The sequence below is a fragment of the Martes martes genome (assembly GCF_963455335.1).
Source record: "Martes martes genome assembly, chromosome: 7".
NCBI lineage: Eukaryota > Metazoa > Chordata > Mammalia > Carnivora > Mustelidae > Martes > Martes martes.
In genome coordinates this window covers 31089149-31115834 of record NC_137894.1, presented here as the reverse complement: position 1 = coordinate 31115834, position 26686 = coordinate 31089149, and the positions used below count along the sequence as shown (strand labels likewise).

Sequence of the window (26686 nt, the reverse complement as noted above, 5' to 3'; positions counted from 1 at the left end):
CCTAGTCCCTCCGTGCGGGGATCCCCCTGTGCCCCTCCTCCTCCCTCCCTTCCGGAGCTCCATCAAATACAGGGGATTGGAGCAGGTCAGCTCCTCCTTGCAAATGAGGCAGTTTTATAGGCTTTAGAAAAACACTCCGATTGTTCCCTCAATTACCCCGAGCGGATTGAATATATTAATCTCTCTCTTAACTCGAGTGAGACTTGGCTGCTGCCCCTCCCCCAGCCACCAGCACCCCTCTAGCGGCTCTTGGCTGGAGCGCTGGAGCGACTCCCAGCCCCTGGCCTTCCTGGCCCCGGGCAGGTCAGCCTGGGTCCAGGCAGCATGGTCTTGCTGCACACACGCATGCACACAAACACACACGCATACCCAGGCGGACAGCTGCTTTATGTTTCTCTATCAATTTTCATTGATTTCCTCCTTTGTGGCTATTTGGAAGAGCCTTTTCCTTGAGTAAACTTGATGGGGGGGGCGGGGGGGGGGAGGATTGCAGGCAGCTCCCCCTTCTGCTCCTGTGACAACTGCCTCCAGCTTAAACACACTGTGCCTCAGGCAGCTGAGCCCCCGTTAAAAGCTACCTGAGGTTTCCCTTTGTAGTTCGATTTTCTTTTATTTCAGGGGAACAAAGGCTCTGTCAAGGCGTTCCCAGAGAGCGCTGTCACCCACACGGGGAGGGGTGCAAACCCTCGCCCGCCTGTGATGGAGGGCTGAGGCTGGCAGGAGAGGCAGGGTTGGCTGGAGCTGGCCCAGGGGCAAGGACAGGACCAGCCCCCTCAGGAAGAGAAAGGCCATCAGCTAAATGTACCACAATCACCCTCCAGGCCTCCTGATAGTCCCTCTCCTTCTTCCGTGGCACTGAAAGACTGTGTCCGCAGGGACCTCTGAAGGAGAGCTCAGAGCTCCCTGGACACAGGGGATAAAACCTGAAAATGCAAGGGTCCCATATTTATGTCCTTGCCAAGCCTGTCCCTCAGGCCCACCCAGCCTGATTTCCAAGTCCCCTCTGTATGCCTATGGAGTCCTACCCGGGTTCCAGAGCTCAGCAGGGTGGGGTTGGAAGAAGTCTGGGGTTCAGGTAGCTGACAGTGAGAGGCAGGTGGGCTGGGGTCAGACGGACCTGGGTTCAGATAAGTCTCCGCCATCTGTTTGGTAGCTGTGTGGCCTCGTGCGGATTACATAACTTCCCTCGGCCTCCGTTTCCACATCTGTAAAATGGAGGAGAGCGCTCCCCATGTCCTCTGTTACTGGTAAGAGAAATGAGCTAGCTTATTACCATTGGCCCTGCCTTGCAGGAAGTATAAAATAAGTGATGTCTAGATTGGGCAAAACCGCTGGGTCGGGCCTCAGGTTCTGCATCTCGAAAATAGGGCTGCTCCTTCTTGCCTGGCTGGCCTCCCAGGGGAGGGGTGATGGGAACTTGTGAGCCCTCCACCCTGGGACCTGGACACAAGGTTTCGGAGCGGAGAAGGCCAGCCCAGCCCGGATGCTAGCCTTCCATTAACAGATTGTTGTACCGAGCTCACCCGTTGGCGCGGCTGCCCTCCCCCATCTCTGCCTTCCCCCACGCCAGCCAGGGGCTACTGCTGACTCAGACCTCTTGGAGCCTGTGTGTGTGCGTGTGTGTGTGTGTGTGTGTGTGTGACAGAGAGAGAGAGAGAGAGAGAGAGAGAGAGAGAGATGTGTCTGGTGAGGGGGAGTTGAAGCGGAAGGGGGTGCCTGCCTCTGATCTGTCCTTCCAGCCAGCCCAGGGGAGGGAACTGTGGTGGGCTTCTCATTTCCAGAAATTACCTTCCCAGTGAAGTAAGAAGGGAGGAGGGGAGGGAGGGTCTAGTTATCTGGCCTTTGATGGTCATCTTATGCTTTTCTCCTTCACTCATACCCCTGGAAGGTGGATGTGTCCCCAGCAGACACTCCCGAACACAGACACCCTCATGGATGTGTGAATGTACACAGACACCCCCCACCCATCACACCCTGGACAAACAGAGACCTTCCCCATCACAAAGAGAGAGCCACAGCAACTCATTGACATTCACGCACTTTCACACACAGAGCTGCACCTCCTTGGACCTTCCTGGCTTCATCTCTGTACAGAACCCCCCAAGTGCAGCCTCTACCAGAGAAGAAAGAGTCTTGGGGACGTGGCATGTGTGATGCATGAGGTGAAATTAGAACTGTGTGTGAAACCAGTCTTACAGGACTGATCTTTAATAAAACTGGATAGGGGAGGGTTGTGGTGAAGGAACACTGACGGGACCCAGCCAGCCTGACCAGGGGGCCTGTCAGGCCTGGTCCTTGTTCTGCAGGGGTCCTGGGTTCGGGAGCAGCTGAGGCCAGCAGGGACCAACCCCTTCTACAGACAGATGGAGAATGAGTGGGGTCTTCCCTCTTCCATCTGGATCTGACAGCCTGCCCTAGATTTCCGTAGTCCAGCCTCTCTGGGCCCGTGGTTCTCATCCATCCATCCATCCGTCTGTCTGTCCATCCATCTGTCTGCCTGTTCATCCATTCCCCCAGCAGCAAACAAGGGAGCTGTATCCCCTCAGGCCTTGGGGAGCCACCGGGCTGGGTAAGGAGAGGCAATGGGTAAGGAGTTGGAGGACAGTGGCTCTCCAAGCTGACCGTGGGGGCTGCTGGGACCTGGCAAGGAAGTGGTGGCATGACTGCGTGATACAAGGACTCAGTCTGCCATAGGAAAACCACTTCAGGCCAGGACTCAGAAGACCTTGGTCTAGAACCCTACTTCTTAGTTGCAGGGTAACTTGGAATGAATCACTTGACCTCACTGGGCCTCAAGTTCCTCACCTGTACAATGGGCAGAGCAGTGCCTACTGACGGTGAGGTTGTGAAGTCAGGTGAGGAAGAGGGTGAGAAATCGTCTGGTTCATGAAAACCCACTTCACAAATGTCAGGGGGACCTCTGATCCCTGCCTCAAAGAATGGGTGGGATTCCGAGAGAGATTGGGCAGTATGGTTTTCGAGTGGAGAGGAAAATGTGAGCCAAGGTGTGGCAGCAGGAACATTGGAGGACTGTGAGGGAACAGCAAACAGAGAGAACAGAAGAAGTGGGGAGGGCATGTTTGTGGGATGGGGAGTTGCAGGGATACCAAGAAAACGGAGGGCAGGTGTGCCGGCTCCATGGACCCCGAGCCCTCTGCCATCACCTATTTGCCTGGGCTGCCCTGAGCCAGGCTGGTGAAGCGGGGACTCGTGGAGTCCTCTGAAGTATCATAATGGTCTTGGGAGGGGACGGGTAGCTTTCATAATGTCCATTTTCTGGAGCAGGAAACTGAGCCCTTAAAGGACATGAATGGCCTACCTAAGGCTTCCCATTGAATCAGTAGCAAAGCCAGGCTAGAATTCAGCCCCCCCACCCCCATGTCTGGGTTTCTCAGGCTCAGTAATCAGCACAGTGGCAGGAATGACTTGCAGTGTTCTTTCCCAGGGAGACTCCTACTTCGATGGGCTTTCTAGATGACATGTCAGGATTGAGGGGAAGCAGTTTGGGGGAACAGGTTTTTTCTGGTGGCCCCCATATGGCACCAAGTCCAGCCAAGATGGATTCCTGAGTCTTAAATTGACCCCAACCAGTCATTGTGCTCATGGTGCTGGGTGGTTTGGGAGCAGGACTGGGGATGGAGTTGGGGCTCTCAGTGGCTCAGAGTCCCCAGGCAACCCTTCCTGACCCACTGGAGTTGATAGACGACACTGGGAAAAAAGTGTTGCATAAACAGTCCCAGGACAGAATCCAGCCCTTTCCCAACCCCAGGGGTGAGAGAGAGAGTTACAGACAACCGAGAAGGTGCAGGGGATAAACATGGGACTTTGGACTCAGAGCCCAGTCTCTGCCCCATACTGGGTGTTCCTGATCAAGTCACTTCTCTGACCCTTTGTTTTCTCCTCTGTGAAATGGGGGTAACGATGCTGACTTTGCAGCGTGATTGTGAGGCTTAAATCGTCTGCTAGCCTGACTGTAGTTTGGGAGCCCTTCCTGGAGGAGAGGAGATTCCGAAGACTTCCAGAATGGAGACAGAGGGGAAAGTGGATCCAACCTTGGAGGCAGGGGCGGGCAGGACTCACACCCGCAGGCCTTCTGCCACTGCAGGGAGGTACATGATTCCTCTGCACAAGAACTGTGTGTGAAGCTCTGATTCTGTGCCAGGCCTGGCCTCTCAGAGCTCTCCGGGAGACAGGAGAGCATAGCGAGGCCACTATGGTCATTAGATGTTGGAGGGGAAGCCACTGGGCCCACCCTGGGGGAAAGGCTGAAGACTTGTCCTTAAACCCCTACTCTGCTGCCTTCCAGCACCAGGACTTAACCCCTCTGTGCCTTCTTTCTTCCTCTGTCATTTGGGAGATGGTAGGACTCCCCTGACGGGATTGTTGACTTGAATATGCAGTAAATTGAAAGAGTATACTAAATGCCCACAGAACATTAGCTATGATCCTTGTGCCTGGTGAGTGGCCGCTTGCCAGATAAGGGCGGGAGGGCTGCATTCCAAGGGGTAAGGAACAGCTTAGGCAAAGGCCCAGAGGCTTGAGAGAGCCGTGCTTTCCTTTGGGAACTTGGGCGAGATAGAGGGTGGGGAACAGGGACCGTTGAGGGGCCAGCCATGGGGCACACCCAGGAGAGAGAGGGCTGAGTCTGCTCCCACCCCTCCCCCAGCAGGAAGCCTGCCCTTGAATCACTGCTGGGAGGTGGTGGGGGCCTCGAAGAGCAGCGGAGCAGAGGCCCTCTGGTGGGCATGGGGTTGGGGGGTAGGGAGATATTATTTTAATCTTCCTCTTAAAGCGTAATTGCTTTTTGTCGGCGGGTGTTCCGGGCGCCGCCTCCCCGAGAGATTGCTTTGCAGGCTCCTGTCCTCCAGGAGACAGGCAGGGCTGAGCCCGCCTGTGCCGCATTAATACGCTGCAAATGCGATTTCATGGCCTCAAATGAGATTAGGGCCAGAGGCTGTGCTCTCTGGTAGAGACGGTGGGCGGTGTGGGCGAGGGACCGGGCACTGAGCAGGGAATCACAGAAGGGGGGAATTAGGGATCCCAGGCCCACTCGGTCTGCATAAGCAGTTTCCTGTAACCGGAGCTCCTCAGGGCCGGCTGGCTCATCTCAGCAGCAGGGCAGGCCCCCCAGACTCCCTACAAGCACCTCCATAAGGGCCAGGGCTGTGGTTACAAACACACTGTGCAGACAGATGGCCTGGCTCTGAAGTTCGGCCTTTCTGCTCAAGGCCCTGCCTCTGTGTTCTCATCTGTGAAATGGGAACTAGAGTTGTACCTACCTCATAAGTAGTTGTGACAACTGAGTGAATGTATGCCAAATGTGCGGAGGAGGGCCGTCCTCGTAATAAGTGCTTGCTCATTATCAGCTTTGAATATGAGGCTCACACACCAACTATTTGTGCCCTAGTAAGGGGAGAAGACCACGGAGAGCTTGGACTCTGGAGGAAGGAGGGTTATCTGGGGGGCAGGCACCATCATCCTAGGCTGAAGTGGGGGCTTCTGAGGACCACAGGGAGGAAGAAGGCATCTGATGTTAATGTCATCCCTCATTCATCCAGTGAGCACACACCTGGCACCAACTTTGTGCCAGGAAATAGCCTGGGCCCCGAGGAGGGACCACCAGGCATAATCCCTGTCCTCAGAGGAGATAGCAACCCTCTCCCAGAAAAGAACAGCAGGTATGAGCCTGGGCACAGAGAGGCCTACGGGCTGTGGATCCAATGCCCTTGGGTGGGGATGGGAGCAGCAGAGGCAGGTTTCGAGGAAGATTCGCTGGATGTTGTTCCATTTGTGTCTTGAAGAAGCATCATGAATTATTCAGGCTGGCAGAGGGAGATGGACAGTCCAGGCAGATGGAACCGCATATGTGAAGATCAGGAAGCTGGAGAGCTCAGAGCCCATTCAGGGGACCGTAGGCGTAGGATGCGGCTGGAGCATGGGTGTGAGGCAGGGATCGGCTGCCACAAGACTGGAGAGGCCTGGGCAAGCAGACCTCGAGGCCTTCAGGGGTCTCGTGGGAGAATCTGAATCTCTCCTGGGAGCAGTGGGGCCCTCCTGAAGTGTTTACGGAGGCAGAGGAGGGACTCGGTCAGATTTGTGTGTTGGAAGAGCCGGGCTGAGGGGTGAGCCTACTGCCCTCCAAGCCTGAGTGGACCCCCCACCCCATCTTGGCAGATCTGGCTTCTGCACTTTCTGAAGGAAGGGAACGGCAGGTGGCCTTCATCGCTTACCCCTTTATTTAGTTCTTTGTTAACGAGTTATTGATTTTTTTTCCAAAGAAAAATGCCCCAAAGCCACGTCGCATCTTTAGCAAAGTGATTCATGACCGGGAGGATGGGCCCCGGGCGGCCCCCCACGAGAACTCTGGTTACCGACGCTGAGAGGCTTCCTTCAACAAGGCAGTCAATAAACGTGCTTGCTGAGCCGGGGAGGAGGACAGCATGCTCGTGACAAGCACCCCAAGTCCCCTGTTGCGAACCTGGGGCCACAGAGGCTCAGGTCAGCACACTCTGGAGTGCTTGTGGAGGAGGCCAGGTTCAGCACCGCCTGCCGTGTGCCGGACACCTGCCCCCACAAGGTAGGTTAGCCTCTGCCTGGCAGGTGGGGAGTTGCAGCCCTGATGAGTCCAGGTACTTGCCCAGACGCTCGTTGGGAGGCAGAGCTGAGCCCAGGGCAAGGCGAGGCAGCCTGTGTGTTCACCACTATAAGAACAGGAGGGGCTGACGAGTGAGCCCCTGCTATATATACCACTCTGGCTGAGGGGACAGGCAGGGCGCTTGGGGAATAGAGACCCTGGAAGAGATCTGCCTTCGCAGACACAGACAACTGACAAATGCCAGGGGAGGGGCAGGGTCTTGGCTGTGATCCACGCCCCTGCCTCAGGCTTAAGACCTGTGAAGGGCGAACTCAGCACAGACACAGGCCCCCATCCCCATCTGCAAAGAGGACCGTTCAGAGCAGGGGATGAAGGGAGTCAGGAAGGCTTCCCGGAGGAAGTGTCTTGAGCCGGACCCTAAGGACAAATTGAAATGAGGGAGGAGAGCAGGAGCCATTTCTGGCGTGGGGGCTGCCTGGAGAAAGGCACAGCTGTGGGAACAGGCCTGGAAGCGGGGTACAGAGTGGGTCTGCAGAAGCGGGAAGACTGGGGCTAGAATACTGGGGGGCGGGGGAGGCGGGATGGAAAGGCTCGAGCACTGGCAGAGGTGCGCATGCAGACAGTGTTTGCTTCTCTGGCCTGGGTCTGCTGGGGAGAAGCTGCCAGGTCGCAGTTTGCTCAGCAAGGAAAAGGAGGAGCATTTTTGGAGCACCCTGCTGAGACTCAGTGCAAGTGCAGTACCCTCATTTGCCTCTTTCTGTCCTCATAGCAATGCCGATTTCCCCACTGTATAAGGAGGGATCCCAAAGCTCAGAGAGGGTTAGTATGTTGAACCAAGGTCACACAGCTATAAGCTGCTATTGGCTACAGAGTCACACTCCATTTCCCATCATCCTTTGCCTTTGCCTGAAGCCCAATACATTGGCCCAAACAAAATACAGAGAGAGTGGTGAGGGGTGGGGAGGAGCGGAGGAGGGAAGGAGTAGCAGGATGGGGGATTGAGGGGAGCAGGACCCCTCCTTCCTCAAGAACCAGCCTCAGATCCAGCCCAGCCCTCCACAGCTGTGCACTCCCTAAATGGCTGTGTTTAACCACCCCGGCCGGCCACGAGGCTGCTCCAAGTGCTCTCTCCCGGGGAGGCAGGGAGGGTTGCCTATTAGCTATGAGATCACCCATTACTCCTCACACTAGAACCTTTCTGAGTCGTCAAAGCTTGGCGCTGGCCCCTAGGCATTGGGGGAGCAGGCTCATTGCCCTCGGCTGGGAGAGGCAGGGCTCCCCTTACCAGGAAGGGCAATGAGGGAAGAGGAGGAGTTGGGCAGGCAGGGAGAGAGGTGAGGGGGTCACAGTGTGGTCAAGTAGCAAAGCCACATGCAGTCTTGGGCTGATGGCTGTCTCATTGGCCAGGAGGAAGCAGTTCTGGGGGGAAGGTTCCTGTGGCACAGGAGTGAGTGTCCCAGGGGTCCCTGGCCCAGGGAACTGGGCAGCCCTCGAGTGAGGTGATAGGAAGCCCTTCTGGTGGCTGCTAAGTGTACGGGGCTCGTAGCACTCTGGAGCCAGACCTCCTGGAACCAGTGTCCAGTTGCATTATTTCCTTCCCAGGCAGGAAGGCCAATAGGCTGGGGCTGAGGGGCACAAAGCTCAGATGCCTGCTAGGGCAGCTGGAGGAGAATCCAGAGCCCAGAGTCCAGGCGGGGCAGCCCCAGGGGCCACGGTGAGGCAGGGAGGGGGGCAGAATTTGAGGAGCCCTCTTGAAGCTCTGAGAACCACAGCATCTCCTTAAATTTGGGTCCAGAATTTCCCCCCTGGCCTCTGAACTGGGGCATGAATGGTTCACATAGGCCCTGGGGCAGCACTGAGCATTGGTCCCCCTCACCAATCTGCTGCTGCAGCCTTGGGAACTAACAGGAAGGAGGAGGCACTCCAGGGTGGCTGGGGAACCATCACCAAGACATTCTCCACACGTGCGTGCACCTGACTGCTGGTGACATTACCGGCCCAGGAGACAGGGCACCACCCTCGGCAGGCCTGGGAGGGAGAAAACTGGGAGTGGGACTCCCCGCTTTCATCCCTAGCCATCTGGATGACCTTGGCTGATCTTTCCAGTTCCAATCATAGGTGAGGCCTCAGTTTTTCTGTCTCTAAACTGGGGAGAGCCACATCCTCCCTGCCTTTCTCTAGAGGTGAATGGGGAAGGAGCAGACCTCCACAAAGCCATAAGCTCCTGCCTCTTGCTGCCATGGTGGGCCAGCGCCTGTCCCCAGTCCCAGGAAAATGGGACGAACCTTCAATATGGGGTCCAAAACAGCTGGCAGATGAATGAGGCAGGCCACAGGAGTCTGACACCTCTCAACCCCACCCAGTACCCCAAATCTCATATTTGCTAGCCCAGGCTTCCTGACCATCCTTCCAGGCCCAGTACATACCTAGCCTCCCCTTGGAGCAGACCTCACCCCAGGCCAAGGGCCAACCATTCCGTATTCTGCCCTCTGACTACACAGAAAACCACTTAGAACCATGTCTGGCACATAGTAAGTGCTCAGTAAAAAGAACTGATATCTTTGTAATGATTTCTTATGGAGCTCAGAATTGGATTAGTCATAATATTGGGTCCAAACCCCAGAACCATTGTTGGTCCTCTTTAGTTATTTGTAATGTATTTTTGATAATATAATGAACACCCATTAACCGAGAGACATTATAATAACATATCTACTTATTCCCCATTCTCTCTGCCCTCTTCCCACCCAGTCTCCAAGGGGAAACCATTGTCTTGAACTTAGAGTTTATTATTAATAAACACATGTGAGATGCAGGCACCCAGAGAGGCAGGATGGCTGCAGATTCTTCAAGGGAAATAGTTGTTATTAACCAAGTTGTAACTTCCTGTGAGTCGTGTCTAGGTCGCCGCAGCGGGGCTGGGCTTACAGAGCTGCTGGGGAATCTTGGTTAATGAGCTGTTTGGGGTACCTAGAGCAGAGACGGCGAGGACTGAGTATGCCAGAGAGCAGGCAGGACCCAATTCCAGAAACAGGGAGAAGGGCTTCTGAGCCCCCACCCCATGACACCTGGACTCTACCTGTGTGACTTCTGCCCTCCCCTATGATGTCACACAGTGTTGCCCAGGTGACCCTGCTGGGCTTTTCCAGGTCTGGACAGAGAGGCTCACCCCTGTCTTTACCTTCTTGGGGGTACCAAGGGCCAGTTGTTCAAGCTGTTGACCCCTACACAACTGGTCATGGCTCTGAGCCCTGAGGACAAGTCCACTGGAAGAATGTCTTGCTACTGAGAAAACTCCAGGCTGCCTCTACCTGCCCATCACCCCCACCCATTTCCCCAGTCAAGGTCCCAGCGCTGGTGTGTGGCTCCCCAGACACAACACTGACGCTCCACACTGTTTGCCAAGCCCCAAAGGCTCCAACGTGCTCAGGCCAGCTCTCTGGGCAGACCCGATGCCTAAGCGCCCACCAATATCAGGTACTGGTCCCCAAGATTGTTAAACAAGGCCAAACACTCCTGCCCCCAAGAGGATGGGACGGAAAAAGAAAAAGGTGAGGCCTAGAGGCATGGGTCATGCACCTGCATGAGCTCATCTCTCCTTCAAAGTCCCTTGTTTTATTTGCTTCTAAGTCATGACAAAAGCTCCCCTTCTCTGGGTCCCAGTTTTCCCAGCTGCTAAAAGGAGAGCGAAATGGTCTCTGGGGTGCTTGTAGGTTCCAGACACACTATACTCTTGGGGCATGTGGGAGCAGAAATTTGGCATGCTTGCTACCCCTATCTGGTTCTTTCTGCCTGGGATAACCACGACCCAGAGAAAAATGTAGCTTGAACTGCGTATAGTATCTCCCCCCACCTCCCCAGAGCCTGGAAAGGAGTTTTTGCCCTGTTTTCACAGAGGCTCAGAGACCCCACTGAGATGGCTCACCATCCCCCTCCCAGATCTTCTAGGAGATTCCCAGGCCACTGCCCTTGGGACTGCCAAAGCTCCACTGGCCTACGCCCCTCCAGCCCTGGCCCAACCCTTGCCCCAGGCCACAGATGCTCAACTCCTAGAAAGAAGGGATTCTTGTCGGTGGTGATCACTGCTGTATCCCCAGCACTCAGCACAGCCCCTGACACATTATAGGTGCTTAATAAATAGCTCGGACCCTGCCAGGAGGGGATTACAATCTCAGAGCAGTGAAATGCAAACAGTTCCAAAAATTAAATAAATTAATCTTTGAGAAAAAAGTGCAAACCGTTCACTATGAGGCCTCCCTTACCCTCTGCTAACTGGCAAGCCTGAACCTCTGCCATCGACTGTGCCACGTACCAACAGGGACGGTAGAACGACCTAAGATCCAAGCCACCAGGCACTTGCTAACTTGGGAGCAGCCTCTTTGCAGTTAGACTCCGACCAAGTAGCTAGACCAAGTAGCTACCGGCGCCCCCTCTGTGGTTTCTACTTTTATCACACTTGACTTTGATGTCTTTGGTCCCTGGTGTTCTCTGCCCACAACGGGATCCTCCCCCTTTCAGCTGCTTTATGGAATGCCACACACTCAGGACCAGGCCCCCTGCTGGCCTGGCCTAGAGGCCTTAAGCGGCCAGCTGGTCCTGAAGCTCATTCCTACCTTCCCACTCGAGATGGATTTGGGGACCCACAGGGCATGCATGGAAGCCCTGAGAAGGAGACACATTTGTTTTGTTTCATTCATAACTTTGCAGAACATTTTTTTAAAGATTTTATTTATTTATTTGACAGACAGAGATAACAAGTAGTTAGAGAAGCAGGCAGAGAGAGAGGAAGGGAAGCAGGCTCCCTGCCGAGCAGAGAGCCCGACTCGGGGCTCTATCCCAGCACCCTGGGATCATGACCTGAGCCCCGAAGGCAGAGGCTTTAACCCACTGAGCCACCCAGGCGCCCCTGCAGAACATTTTTAATGACTGAGTAGAATCTCCTAGAATCATAGTTCATAGTGTATATACGGGAGTATGTATCCATATTTCTCCTTTGGTGAATCTTCTATGCCTCTGTGGTGACACTTACAGGTTTCAGCGTTCTCTGTGTGTTCAGGATATCCATTCTTCTATATATATGGTGAACGTTTTCTCCTGTTTGTCTTTTCTTTGTATTGTGGTGTATTGGGGATTATTATAGAAGTTGGTATGGATATTTAAATGCAATCAAAGTGACCAGTCCTTTCCTTTATGAGTTGGGACTTGTGTGTCATCCTTGGAAAAGCCTATTCTCTTCCAACTACCGCAACTCCTACGGCTAGTCCTGACACATACTGGCTACCCAGCTCGTGAGCCCAAGGGCATGCACCTTGTGGCCTGTAGAAAGCTTGGCACACCCAGAGAACACTACTGGTGCAGAGCAGAGACTGCACAAAGTGGAGACACGGACTGCAGCCCCCTTCCAGCTCTGCCTGCTAGCTAAGCCCAGTGCCCAGATGCAAGGGCTTTGGTCTCCCCGAGCCTGTTTCCCCGTCTAGGAAGGGTGCTGACACTAGAAGGAACATGAAGGACCATTTTTTAACTCAAAACCTTTATGATACAGCTGGGAAATTGAAGAGGGGGATGGGGGGCATAGTTCTGATGCAGGCGCATCTCTGAGGATGGCCTGCAGATTCCCATCCAGACATAGGAAGGCAGAAAGGGGAGACAGACAGGTTGGCCCACAGCCCCCACTCCAGGCCTCCCCCTGGCCCTGGGCCCAGCCTGCCCACCGGGTACAGGCCTGCAGGCTTCACCAGGAGGCTCCAGGCTGGCAGCTGGCCTCATCCCCAGAACTGAAGCATGAGCGGTCTTTGTCAACCCCCCAGGAAGCTTTATTTCCCAGAAGGCTGTCCCACAAGGTGAGGCATGGGGGGGTAGGGGACAGAGAGGGGGCCTAATTCACGGGCCTGGTCTGCAGAATCACTTGGTGGGCTCTGGGCCCAGGGAGTCTGTGAGAGCCTGGGGACAGCTGCTGAAGCTGGGGACAAGCCCCGAACCCCCACAGCAACAAGGGGCACAGGGCTACCATCTTAGGATGCTCCTGGGAATTGGGTGATTGGGAAGACATGAGTCACCTTTCCTGTCCTCCCCCCAGGAACCTTAGGCCTGTGACGGGTGAGACTGAATTACAAACCATCCCAGGTAGCTCCACTGACCAGGCGGGAAAATGAAGACCCACAGGGAGTTAGGGCAGAGCTCGCCTCATAGCTACATCTCTCAACACCCCAGGCCGCTGGTCTTGCTCCTATACCACTAAACCAGGAGAATAAACCTGCAGGAGAGTGGAGTGGGCGATGGGGGACGAGCAGTGAGCGACTCTGACCTGTGAGGGGAGGAGTGGCTCTGTGCCTGCTTCCCCCTCCTCCCCTCTCCCCCTCCATCCCATCCAGTAGGGGTTCCTTCTGAGCACTGATCTCCCTCCCCTCCTCCCACCCTGGCCTGGCAGGGGAACAGGGGAGAGGGGGAGGGGTAACTCTCCGCACCTCTACAGATGGTGACAGGTCCCACTGGGTCCTGGGGAGGGGGCGCTCCTCAGTTGGGGTGGGGGGGTCTTTCTGTAGGGCTGGCACTTCTGGGGCTGGGAGGTGGGGTTCTCACCTCCTAATTAGTCATCTTGTTAGGCAAGGACCACAGCGTGTACTGAGAAGGCCTTTCTGAGAACGTCAGATCTGTGGGAAGTGAGGAAGCAGGCCACGGGGATGGACGCGCAGGGAAAGAGGGAATGGCCCTCAAAGGCTTGGTGGCCGGAGCCAGCTTGGGGCATGCAAGAAACCACAGATGGCCCGCATGGCTGGAGCCTGTGGGCAAGGGGCCAGGGATGAGGCGAGGTCCGCTTCCTGGGCCAGAGCGTGTAGGTCCATACAGGCCTTTGTGAAGCTCCAAATGCAATAGGGAGCTACTGTTCTTAGCAGAGGAGAGAACTGGTCTGTCTGAAATCTGGGAAGGCTCACTCTGGCCGCTCTGTGAGAGGGGCAGGGTGGAAGCAAGACCAGAAAGGAAGCGAGGCAGCTGGCAGGAAATCCGGTGTGTCATGCACCTGAGTGCTTGAAGTGGGAATGGGGAGAAAGGGTCAGATTCCAGACTCAGTTTGAAGGCAGGCCTGTCAGGACATGCTGCCAGATCGGAGGGGCACGGGGCTCATATAATGTTCACCCCGCCGCCAACATGAGACCTGAGAGAGTGACAGTTGGCAAAGTCTTCAGGTCCTTCCCCCCCACCCTCTGCCCAGAGGCTTCCAGGAGCCAGGAGCCACTGTGCCCAGATCTCCCAGGTTCAAGATGGGAACAGACTGGGTGGGGATCCTGAGCCTTCAATCAGGGAGCAGGCAGGATCCAGACCGGCTGCTCCACACCCACAGCATCCCATTGGGGAAACTGACTCTCTGGCTTCAGGTCTCATGCTGGTGAGGGGCAGAGCTGGTTTAAACCCAGCTCTGACCCTCAGTTCTCACCAGGTCTGAGCCAGGACATCTAGCCTGCTGGGGTTGCCGCCTGCACCAAAACTGGCCCCCAGAACCAGGACCTTACTCGTCTCCTGGTCTCTGCCTCCTCTTGGTGCCACAGGACATTGTTCTCAGCCTCCATGGACACTTCCCACCTTGAGGACCTGCCCTGGAATTCAGCTTCTGAGAGGCTGAACTTTCTAGATAAAAGGGCAACTCTCAGTTACCCTTCAGGGTCCCATCTCCAAGCTGAGGAGGTCCATTGCTTCCCTCATCGGGCCAGAAGGGCCCCTCTGTGGCCCCTCACATGAGCAGGAGGGACAAGGACGGGGTGGGGGGCCTCCTGTCAGCGGAGACCTAGCAAGGGTAAATCTGGGTCATCTGTGTCAAGTTCAGGCCCTCGGAGTGAGAGTCAGCCGGTCAGTGCAGAAGAAGACCAGCCCTAGCCACAGTAGGCACATACCCACACCCCTCCCCAACCACGGCGTTTACTCACAAACTGTGGGTTCTGCCGCCCTCCCTGACTCCTCCTGCCTCCAGAATCAAAATGAGCCTGCTCTGAGCTGTGGGAAGCTCCCTTCCCGCTTTGCAGCCTTCCTCCAGGTTCCAGCCTGTCTTTCCAGCCATGCACGTCTTCCCAACACTTTAAAGGCCTCCTCTTCCCAGCTGGTTCCCTGACATCCCCCCAGTGGCTGCTTCTGTCTCCTCTTGGCAGCTCTCAATACCATGGTCTTTTGGGCCCTAAATCCCCAAGCTGTTGAGCTGTTGGGCTCCTGCCTGTGCGTCTGCTTGGGGCCAGCAGCCTAGAGTTCCCATGTGCAGGCAGGTGCCTCTCCACCTTCCTGGTCTGCAGGGTTCTCTGGGTGGAAGACAGAGGGGGCATTTGGGACAGCCACCTTCATCCCTTTTCATTAAGGCATTGGGTGACTTCATGGATATGGATAAGCTTTGTAAAGGGCTGTGCATGGGAAGGACCTGAGGGGACAGGTGGACTGGGCTGAGGTTTACAGAGATGGAAGAAAGCAGGCAGGACTTAGGAATGAGAGGCAAAAACCTGCAGAAAGCAAAGACTCAGGGGTGAGACTGAACTTGAGAGGTGAGGGCCTGTCTTCCTCTGTAGGAAGTGACACAGGGCTGGGGTGGACATGGGGGTGGGACAGAGGCAGGGAGGAAATGGGGCCAGAGATGAATGCCCTGTAGTTTTAAACTGTAGGGGGGGGATGACAGAGGGAAAGGCACTTGGAGGGAAGCAGTGAGGGACTGGAGTTAATAGGGAGGCAGAAAGGACAGGTGACCTCCCCAGAGGAGGCCACTCAGCCTTGGTTCTCTCCACAGGTCGCCGAGAGCCCAGAGGAGCCCCTGAACACAGTGCAGAGTGTGGAATCTGTCACCAGCCACCTGTCTCCCTCTAATAAGGAGACCATCATGGTCACTCTCCATGGGGCCACCAACTTGCCCACCTGCAAGGATGGCTCTGAGCCGTGGCCTTATGTCATGGTGTAAGTAGAGCTGGGCACAGGGGCTGGGGCTGCCGTTGGGCTGTGAGCAGCCAATGGCTGTGAGCAGGACTGTGGTACCCAGAGGAGAAAGTCAAGTGTGAATCACACAGGGGCTATAGGCCCTGTACGCAGTAGGCCTGACCTCTTCCCTGCTGCGTAGGAAGCCGCTCACCAGGGCTGGGGAAGGAAGGAAGAGCCACTCCTTGATCCCACAGCCAGCGGGGCAGGGCTTGGCCTCAGTTTGACCTTAGGGGGGTAGGGCCTCGGGATACAGAGGGCAGGGCTGGGCTCTGAGTGGGGTGATGGTGTCCAGTTCTGGGGTAGGTCCTCAAGATCATCCTCGTCCTCGGCCCCTTCCATTTCCTGGGTCATTTCTATCACGAGGGATTCCCCAGTTCTGGTCCTTTAATGCACCCCATGCCTGCCGCCAGCCAGCTGCAGGCAGGGCACACCCTTCTCACGGCCTGGTGCCTGAGTGAGGCTGGCCCTGCCGTGTCTTGTGTCTGCTGCCCACCTTATGGCGTCACTCCTCCCAGAAGGATATCAAGGGGCAACACAGTGTCCAGCCAGCCAGCCTTCAGTAGGGATGCTGGACATGCCTTCTATCTTGATGACAAGGCACTGTGCGGTAAACCCTCCCACAAGCTCATCATCCCTGAGCCCTTCTGTAAACTGGGAGCCACCAGCACTCCCCCCAAGCTACTCTACACCTCCCCTCCCCTATGAATTCCAGCAGTCACTTGCCCACATTTCCTTTGGGGAGAGTGCCTGCCCCCTCCCAACACCTGCTGAAAATCCCACCTTCAAATTTTTGAAGGCTCCTCCTCCTCCAGGCAGCCACCAGAGTTGAGCTCTGGTGACTTAAGTGGCAGAGACAAAGAGCCGGTCACTACAACCCCAGTACCCCCACACTACTGAAAAGGAGGTTAGGTGGTGGGAGGTTAGGTGGTGTGCTGAAACCAACAGGTGGACCACTTGCTTGTCTCAAAATCCCCATTTCCGCCCAGACAGCTCCTCGGCCTTCCCTTCCCCCAACTCCATTTCCGTGGTGAGGAGGGACAGGTGGCAGAGAGTGGGCTTGGCAGGGAGCTCGCCTTCTCCCCTCAGCTATTTCCATAAACCAATTATCGCCGATCATCTCGGGAGATTGAGGCCCTGCCTATCACCAAGCCAGCCGGGGCGGCAGGGCGGGGAGCGGGGCGCCGTGGGGCTTGGCGGGCAGGCACCGCGACCCGCGCCGGCACCCGGTTGCCATGGGAACGCGCGGCGGGAGCCGAGCCGGCCCGAGCCTGGGCGAGGGGTGTGGGGGCGGCGGGGGAGAGCGCATGGCTGCACCCATCTCTCCCTTGGGGGAGGGGGCAGTTTGCAGAGCCCAGCCCAGCCCACAGCCCGAGCGCGTTCCTGGGCTCCAGGAGGCTGAGCTGCCACCAGCCCCGGGGGTGCTAATGAGATGCAAATGACAGCAGAAGGGAGGGCTTCTGAGAATGCAGGCCCAGCTGTCAGGGACCTGAAAGGGGCTTTCACGGGGAGTCCAGGCCCCAGGCAGGAACCCCAGAGGGAGGACCCAGGCCCCGAGAAGCCGGCGGAGAATCTGACTGTCCCTTGGATGTCTGATTCCACACGCCCCATAACAAAGCAGACCACAGGCTCCATAAACCGGTCCCACCCATGCTTTTTCTCATGATGAATATTGCAGTGCATGAAGTCTATCTAATATAGATTAATATTATTAATCTTTCATCTTCTTTCAAAACCCTTTTTCTCATCTTTCTCTTGCGTGTATTTCTGGTTCCCTCACTTGGTGTCCCGCCTGGGCTTCCCGTTCTCTGCCCTCCCCGGGGGTCTCACCTGCAGGGGTTCCTGTCCCAACCTGGGTCCCTTCTCCCTGGGCCTGCTGCATCCCAGCAGGCAGACCTCCGGGGGCAGTGGTGGGGTAGGAGTGAAAGCCTCTGCCTGAGAGTACCCCAGAGCTATCTACTCATTCAGCCTATGAGTGGGGATCTGAAGAGAGTTCGGGTCTATCAATAGGGACTCCGGAGCTGGGGGCCGAGTCCCTTTCCTCCTGCGCAGGCTCCAGCCTCAAGCCCAGCTAGTAATAGGGTGCACGTCTAGTTGTGACTGTCCCAGACCAAGAAGTCCTTGTGGCTCATCTTGTGGTTCTGTCTCTTTCAAGCAGGGTCTTCGCCCTGCTTCCGCTCTGACCCCACTACTCCACTAAAACCTTTTCCTCTAAGGCAACGACCATGCCTCACCCTATGTCCACTGGGCGTCTCATCTTTAGTGATGCTGGCCTGTCCCTGGTTTCAACCCTAGGTCACTCCTCTTCCTCTGTATGCTCTGCGGGATCTCATCCTCCTTCTGGTGTGGGTGATCACATTCTCCCCCCACCCCCCACCCCCGCCCAGCCCCCTCCACTCCATCCCTGTCTGGTCAGTGTATTTCCTATCTCTGAAATCTGGCCGCTTCTCTCTGCCAGCTCCCTGACCTTAGGTTACTGCACTGTTTTCTTCTTAGCACATCCAGTCTTGCCCCCCTCTTCAAACTCCAAGTGTTCTCACTGCTCCCAGGGTAAAGAGGATTCCAGGCTCAGCCTGGTTGGGTCCTTGCCGGCCCCTCCCTTTCTCGGCTCCAGCCATAATAGGTGTGTCTCAGTTCTCTGAGCAAACCTTGTTCCCTCCCACCCTAGGCCTTTCACTCCCTCCCTCAGAACATTCTCCTTTCCCCTCCCCTCTTTGGTTCCCAGCTCAGTCACCTCCTCCAGGAAGCCCTCCTTGTTCTCCCAGACCAAGCCAGAGTTTCCCGCCTTCCGTGTTTCCCTGGGACTGCCTGCTTCTTCAGGCCGCAGGGGCAGATCCACGTGTTCGATGTGCTTCTATGGGATCCCTGGCATATTCTTTCTTAGTGCCCACCCTCATGGTGCCCGTCTGGTTCCACAAGTGACCACCAGGTCTGTTTTGCTCCCCATGCTCCCCCACTATTTAACAAAGTACCTGGGGCACAGGAAGCTGTCAGCAAATAATTGTTGAATGAATCTGGCCCCGTTTCTAGCTTGCTCTGTTACTTTGGGAAACTTAATTCTCCCCTCAGTGTCCCAGTACCTCACCTGGGAACCTGCCTGGGAGGGCCATGGAGATGGCAGAGATGGGGTCCGGGCGGGGAGACGCTGACAGGTGTAAACCATGACGTGGAGTGAGCATTATCTTTAACACCACAGTGGGCGTGTGAGATCAATCAGAAGAAAACCATGGGGTGCTGGAGAGAAGCCAGAATGGGGTCAGGATAACCCAGAATCCAGCCCATCCCCTGACTGCCTGTGTGACCTCGGGCCAGTCCCTGCCCTTCTCTGAGTCTCTGTCTTCCCGTGGCCAGCATGTTGGTTCTGGTCTCCATGCTGTCTCCGGCTTGCCAGGCGGGTTTGCACTCTGGCCTGGGAATCAGTTTCAGTGTCTTAGAGACAACAAGAGCCCCAGCTGTACATGCAAGACAGACTCCACACCCTGGTCTCCTGGGCCAGTGCCCAGGTCCAGGTCACCCCTGGCCAATCTGGGCCTGAGCAGTGCCCAGCACCTGCCTCCCAGCCTGGCACAGAGAGGCCTGCCAATCAGAGCACAGCGGGGACCAGGAAGGCAGTGGCCCTGACAGACAGGGGGTGCCCCAGCAGGCTGGGTGTGGGGACGGGGCCAGCCAGGAGACAGTCTATGGGGTTCTGACCCTTGGCCAAAGGATTGGTGACTGGACTGCTAGTTGGCAGCCACTTCTCTGACTGCCTGCTGCTCAGAGCTAAGGAACAGGGCCTGAGCCAGGACCAGGAGGGGAAGTGCTGCTTCCTCATGTGCCTGGGGGAGGCTTCGCCCACTGCAGTGGGCAGGGCAGAGCACAGATCAGGAGCGGTCAGCCACACTCAAGAGGATCTTTGGTTTTCTTGCATCAGCTTGACCCTGGCCGCTGATTGAGACTCACCTTGATCACACAGTGAGCCCTGACTCTGGTTATAGACTGAGTCCTTATCACGCACTGAGCCCCTACCCTGGTCCCACACTGAGCTCTGACCCTGACAACTAACTGAATGAAGAAAGTATTGAAAGTAGGACCATTGCATAAGGTCCTGGTACGAGAAGGTTAAAGAAGGGCACGTTTACTGAGTGCCTACCATGTACCTGGCAAGTATGCTGGGAGTGCCTACATGTGTGTATGTGTGTGTGTTTCATAATTTCATCATCACTTAGCCCTTTGAGCTAGGGAAAATATGGTCTCCATTTTACAGGGGAGGTGACTAAGGGCTCAGTGAGTTTCTGTGACCTATCCAACATCCCAGAACTAGAGAGTCCCCAAGCCAGGATCCAGGATTCCAATCAACTAGAGAGTCCCTAAGCCAGGATCCAGGATTCCAATCAACTAGAGAGTCCCCAAGCCAGGATCCAGGATTCCAATCAACCTCACTCCCTGACTTGATCTTCATGCTGTTGGTCGCCCCTCTTAGAAGGGGACTGTTGGCATTGGGGTACAAACCCAGACTTCCAGAGAAGATCCAGGGGCCCGTCTGAAGACACCCCCCCCCTGCCGCCCTGGGATCTGGATTACCCACATCTCCCCTGGTCTGGCTGTGGGCCTTGACCAAAGGCTCCAGAGGGCAGGGATTTGGGCCGAGTGAGCAGAGGCCTGGCATGACTCACAGACGCCCTGGGAGCTTGTCTCAGCAGCCAGAGGGTGGAGCTCAGCAAACACAGCACTAATATACAGTGCCAGGGATCACGGGACAGTCCCAGGAATAAAGCAGCCCTCATTTGCTGACGGCAGCCCATGCCGAGCTCTCACAGAGCTCGGTTGTCCTTACTCTGCCTTCAATACAGTCACCCCAGCAGGCAGGTTGCTCAAGCCCCATGTGATGGCCAAAGGGGCCAAGACCCAGCGGCGTGCAGGGACTTGTCTGAGGTCACGAGGCTGGCCAGTGGGAGTGGAGCAGTTGAAGGAAAGTGCCTCCATTGGGCCACTAAGAACTCACTCTGGTGGAGGCCAATGTTATTCCCTCCCAGCAGGATGCTTGTGGGAAAAAGGCACAGCCTGGGGAGAAGGCCCAGGAGAGGCCTGAGAATCTGATCTCCCCTCCAGGAACCCCAGCCTATGGTGTGGCCTGGCCTGTCCACACCTGCTCCAAATGATGTCAACCCCTGGAGGCTCAGGGTCTCAGAATTTTTGTTCCGTGAGAACGTCCCTGAATCCCAGAGCTGTAAACACAGCTAGTGTCCGTGGTTAAAATGGGGGTTTCCTGAGAACCCCCCAGCCAGACTTCAGCCACGAGGATCCTTCCAGATGTTCCCTTCTCACTGCCGTGCAGGGCCCCCGCACACCTGAATCACTTATACCGACCCCAAAACCCTGAGCTCTTCCCTGGAGGCCCTGGGATCCTGGAGAGCAGCCCAAGGGGGCAGGGCTTACCAAGAGAAGCGAGTTTTAATGGAAAGATTTCAAGCACTGAGGCAGGCCGGTGGGGACCCTCCTGGTGTCCTCACCGCTTTATGCACAGGCTGTCTCGTCTGCTTATTTCTGAGCATGGACACAGCTGCTGACAGGACCCCTCCTTCTGCCCCAGACATCACAAGTGGCCAGGAGGTTGGGTCCTCCCTCTGGGCTCGGTCTGGCTTCTGTCCCCCTCGCCTCCCACACAGGCTCCCAGGTCAGGTGCTACAGGGTCCGGCATCCATCCAAGAGGGCAGCAGGCCACAGGGCGGGGGGCTGGGGCTTGGGTTCCGGTTCGGTTCCTCCTGTCCTTGTGCTATTCCCCTTTCTGTCACCTCCCCTCCCTGACACACACTGAGCTTCTGTCAGAGGGAGGGGTGCCAGAGGTGACAAAGTTGGTGCCTTCAGGCCGGAGGAGCCAGCTCCACAGATGCTGAAAGCAGCTGGGTGTGGGAGACAAACGGGGGCATAGGGCTCCTTTAGAAAAGCGCCCCACCCCCACCCCAGGCTCACTGTCCCTCCAGAAATCTGTGAGGTGAGAAACACCATTACAGGGAGGAGCTGAGCTCAGAGATGTTTAAAGGATGAGCCCACAGAGTCAGTAGGCAGTATGGCTGGGATTCGAACTCGGGCCTGTGAGCCTGAGCACTAATCCATTCACTCCGGCCTTCATTGTGATGCTCAGGAGGCTCTGGGTTTTTATCCCTGGGGAGGGCAGGTGGGGACAGATCTGCTGCTGGCCCTAAGTGAGGAGAGAGGCCGGTTGTCCCGCATCTCCTTTTCGCATCACTCTGGGGGCTGTGGGAAGGGCCGGGAACCTGCTAGAGTACTCTGGGGGTGTTAGAGAAACAGGGCCTGGGGCCAGCCTGTGACTGCGATTAGGGGCCCTTATGATGGTCAGTGTAGGCAGGGCAACCAGACCCAGGATCCGGCCCCAGACCCCCAGGGCCTTCGGGGAGCCCAGTCTCTGCAGCTGGGCTGTGCTTCCTTCCCTTTGAGGACATACTCTTGGGCTAGAACTTGAGATCTGAACCCTCCTCCCAGCCCAGAGCTGCTCCTGGGGCCGTGCTGAGAAGCTACCCGGGTATAGAACAGGGTCTCAACGGTCTGGGCAGGGGGCTGGCCTCGCAGAGCCGGAGAGGAGGAGCTGCCTCCATCTCTGTGTGAGCCTCCAGGTGTCTGCTACCCCTTCCTTCATTCAACAAACATTTGGTGGGTCCCACTGTTCCCCGAGGGGAACCGGAAACAGCTCCAGCAGTGACAAGCCCCTGCCCATGAGCGCTCATCGTCACAGTCCAGTGTATGTGTGTCAGGGGTCACTAAACAGATAATACTCACTCGTCCTTTGCCCACATCTCCCAGGCAGAAGGCAGCTAAGCAGGCTCCAGACCCCAGCACTTGGGCATCAGGACCCCTTGGGGAAGGCTGGTCTTAGGAAGAGGGCAGGAGGCAGGGCTCTACACCGGAGAGAAACAAGAATGAGAGTGAGTCGGGTCATTTTCCTGAGGCGGGGAAATTCGCCTGTATGTCTGCCCACATTCCTTCTGCTTGAAGACTGCATCCACGAGAAAGGTAACACTGGGAAGAGGCTGGTGTTCTGAGAGACACATCACGAAGGATCTCAAGTCATGGAGAGAAGGCCCTCCCAGGCAGGGCTGTTTCCCCCAGGCCTGTACTCAACCAAGGGACTACCTGTCATTCCAACTCTTAGGGCCAGGATAGGGCCTGACAGCTGGACCCTTTCCCCTTTGCCTAAGAAGATGGTTCTCGGAGCCTTTCAGCAAGCTAAGCCGCAGCGTGGACCACAGCGGGATGCTCCAAAGATGGGCAGATCGAATTTGGCCATGCACCACCTCCCGTCTCTGCTGAGAAAAAAGGCTTCTCTGGAAAACAAGGAAATCCTTTCTGAGAGAAGACCTAGGGTATGACAATACCCAGCAGAGCGGGGCTTGAGTCTGGCTTCGCACCCATCACTAAATTCTGTGGGCTGAGATCTTCCCCTGGGTTGTGTGGAAGGAGTCCGCCTGCGCTGCTGCCTCCCTGATCGGGGGCAGGGGTACACAGTTCACCTCGAGGGGCTCCCCTGAGAGCAGGGGGATTATTTCACATGAACTATGGGTAGGGAGGTGTGGAGCAGCGTCCCGGCTTTGTAGGAAAAAGTTTCTCTCTGGCTTTGTAGGAAAAGTTTCCCTCTGCCGGAGTGCTCATCTCAGAGTTCCTAGGAATACCTTGTTTCTGAGTTTCGGATTCCGGGGGCAGTCTCCCGCTCCCTGCAGGGAGGGGAGTCCCCCCTCCCTGCAGGAGGTGCAGAGGGGGCAGCCACACCCACGTGGATGGGGAGTTGGCTGGCCTCCAGCGCTCCAGGATCGGTTACTCCTTCCATCGAGGCCCACCTGTAGTGGTGTGGCACCATCAGCAATTAGTGATGGTTCATTAGAATCCAATTAATAAATGAAACCCAGGATGAGAGCCATTGCTTTGCTAAGAATAACAGCCCTTCTCATGCCTGAAGTGGCAGCCTCCCAAGAGCTCAGAACCCACAGGAACCAGCTGCCCTGGGGGAGGGGGAGGGGCACCCTCAGAGTGGGGGGCATTGATGTTGTTGGGCTGTGGTCGGGTAAAGAGGGTGGACAAGAGAGGGCAGCTTCAGACCCAGCCTCCCTGCCTGGGATCTTAGCTCCTCTTTTGTGGATCCCTGGCTGTAACTTCTGGCCCAGCAATCCCCAGGGAGCTTGGCCAAGGCCAGAGGTATGAGGGCAGGGCTTTGCCCTCCTTCCTGTCTGGCCTCAGAGGACAATGCACATGGGAGTGGAGAGAAGCAGGCTGGAGAAGGAACGAGGTCAGAGAGGACCACAGACCTCCCCAGGGAAGCCTGGGTGTCTCTGTACACATGTGTGCATACTTGAGCACACATGCTTGTGCTGGGGGAGGGGAAGCAGAGGAGAGGCAGGGACAGTGGCAACGTGGATCCCACTCCTAGAGGTGTGTGTTCTAGAGGGCATTTCAGAGGCTGGGTGGCGGCTGGGGGAGCGGCTCAGGAGCTTGCCCTCACCCTCCCGGGCCGTGCCCCTTGCTTCACCACCTGCTCACCTTCCTGACAGCTGCAGCCCCAGGAGCCCATGCCCCTCCCTGGGTTACAGCCTCAGAGAAGGAAAGCAAAATCCATCTTCTTCCTTCCCACTCACAGATGTGCCTGGGCCTCACCCCCAGCCCCTGCTTGAGTGGGAGCCTGGGAGCCTCCTGGCTGCTTTGCCAAACATCCACCGTATCCCTCTAGTGTGCTGGGGGGGTGGGCCTGGCAGAGAGGGGTTTCCTTTTCCTGGCAGCTTGGGACCCAGGATAGCTACACGGTGCCTCTGAACCCAACCCCAGTTCCATCCTGGTGTGACTGCTCCCCCCATGGCTGGATTAAGTCTGAACCTCAGGAAAGCAGGCAGCACCCCGCAGCTCCCCCAGGGTCGGTGGGGGGTGGAGGAGGGAGGACCCCGCTGTTACAGCTGAGCCTTGTGGGGGCAGGTCCCTAAGATGCCCCCTGGACTCCGAAACTGCCCTGGGAGACCTGACCCCATCAGGGGCTGGAGGTCCTAGAACCCAGCCTCCCACGTGCCCAGCTGGGAGTGCAGAGTGGGGACTAGGAGCGAGGAGTGAGCTGGCCCCCTTCACCCATCTAGATTTCCAGTTTCTAGAATAGCATCAAGGCCTGCAGGAGTTGGCTGTGCCAGGAAAAGCCATTACCCTGACAGCCTCCCTCCACCTGCTAAAAGCCTCCCTCCTTCCCCAGGGGTCTCACCCCTCCTGAGTTATTTCGCCTCCACTCACCTAGCACTGACAGACCTCTCTGGTATGTGCAGAGCGAAGGGAGGAAAGGGAGGAAAGGGATGTTTGATGCTTGCTTAACCCCTTCTATGCCTGAACAGAGTCAGCACCAGCAGCTTCCCTTGGCCTTGTCTATGGCTGGTCCCCATCTCATTCCACCTGGAGTCCCTCCTACCAGGAGCTTGTGAGAAGGGGAGGGGACAAGGGGCTGAAGACCTCTCAGGAGGGTGGAGGACAGGCTGGCAAGTACAGGTCCTGGGTTCCAACCTGCGGTCTTGACACTGCACTGCGCGTGACTCGGGTCTCCCCGCTCACCCCCATGTCTGTCCTCTCTGGGCGCTGGCAAGTCCCCAGGGACACACAGGCCCCCATGGCCCCGCAGAAGCAGGTTGGGTGTTTGTGATGCAGAGGACTGACTTTGTCCTGAGTGCCAGACCAAGGGCGGCCGGAGGAAGGGGCTCCCATTGCAGCCCTGGGTGAGCCGAGGTCACCAAGTCGGAAGGAAGGGAGCTCCTCAATGGCTTCTTCTCTCCAGCCTGGCAGCCTCCCACACACCCCTCAGCCAGAGGGGCCCCCTTTGCAGGTGTGGGGAGGCAATGTGTCTGGGAGGCGTGCCCCTCTGCATCTCAGCCCTCCTTCAGCGCTCACCGGGCCCTGCCAGGCTGCCCTGGGTCAGCGAACTTTGAGAAACACCCAGCTTCTCTTCCACAGGAGGGCATGACATGGACTGGGGCCTCCTGTGTGCTGGCAGCTTAACATGCTTTCTTCCCAGTCCTTAACAACAGCCCTGAGAGGGAGGCCCAACTACAGAGCATGACACTGAGGTTCAGAGAGGGCAGGTGGCCTGGTCACGAGGGAACTATGGCCTCAGACCCAGTTGTGTGTGACCCTGAAGCCGGGACTCTCCAGAGCTCCACACCCTGGTCACAACGGCCAGAGACCGCACCTCCCCACCGAGGTGTCTCCAGTTGTGAGACCGGAGTCTCACAAGAATGCTTGTGGGATTAGACAAGCGGGGAGCAAAGATCCAGGCTGGTATGTCACTCAGGTCCAGAGGACAGAGGGAGCCATGAGGACCTGGGGAGTGGGGGGAGCCAGAAGGCTTCCTGGAGGAGAGTAGGATGGTCTGGGAAAACCACGGGCTGGTTTAGCTACCACGTGGGGCACATCGACTCAGAGCTTCTGGGCCAACTCGCCTGCCCCACACTCCCTTTGGAGGCCTCCGGGGGCGGTTCCGAGGCTGGTGAGGACACCATCTGTGCTTCTGCTTGGAGAACCAGCGGCAGCACCTCCCCCTCCCTAGTACGTGCTGTGGCTCCCCTGCTCCGGGCTCTGGAATGATTCCTCAGCCATGATTGCCGCAGTTAATGTAGCTGCGCCATTTACAGCCCCAACATAATAACATCCTCAAGAGAAGAAAGATTAACTCTCTCGCCGAACTGGTTGATAGCTCGGGGAACTGAGGGACGTGTAACTCAGACACCTGTGGGATGCACTGGGTCACAGAGGGCCCAAGCTCCCGCCTCACCTTGGACAACCGGGCCCTGCATGACCCTTCACTGCCCCCTGCCCTGTCCCATGTCCAGCTCCTCGTGTCCAGCCCAGGGCCCTGTGCACAGTGGGTGCTGCCGAAGGCGGTAGCTGGCATGTGCTCCACTGAAAGGGTTCAGAGCCCAGGACGCTGGGCTGAGCCTCAGGAATCTGGGCCAGCAGCTTAGGGAAATGAAGGTCAAAGGAGAAGCCAGCCAGGCAGGCACCACACAGCCGCCCTGCCCAGAGACTTCCTCCCACCGGACAGAGCCTCGAGAAGAGTCAGGACGGGGAGTCTCTGCACACAGGCGCCTGCTGGGGAGCCCTGGCCAGGCAGGGGACAGGAAGTCAGACAGGCAAGGCGTC

The 26686-nt window shown here is 56.8% G+C and overlaps 1 protein-coding gene across 1 annotated transcript in view; it reads left to right on the top strand.

Moving 5' to 3' along the window:
- The window catches only part of CCDC33 (coiled-coil domain containing 33), a gene marked incomplete at both ends in the record, with an annotated part of 101028 nt that overhangs the window by 6442 nt on the left and 67900 nt on the right, over positions 1-26686 (top strand). Inside the window, one exon of the mRNA XM_080809663.1 lies at positions 15354-15517. Coding sequence (XP_080665789.1) covers positions 15354-15517 — 164 coding nt within the window. The remainder of the gene's footprint in view (positions 1-15353; positions 15518-26686) is intronic.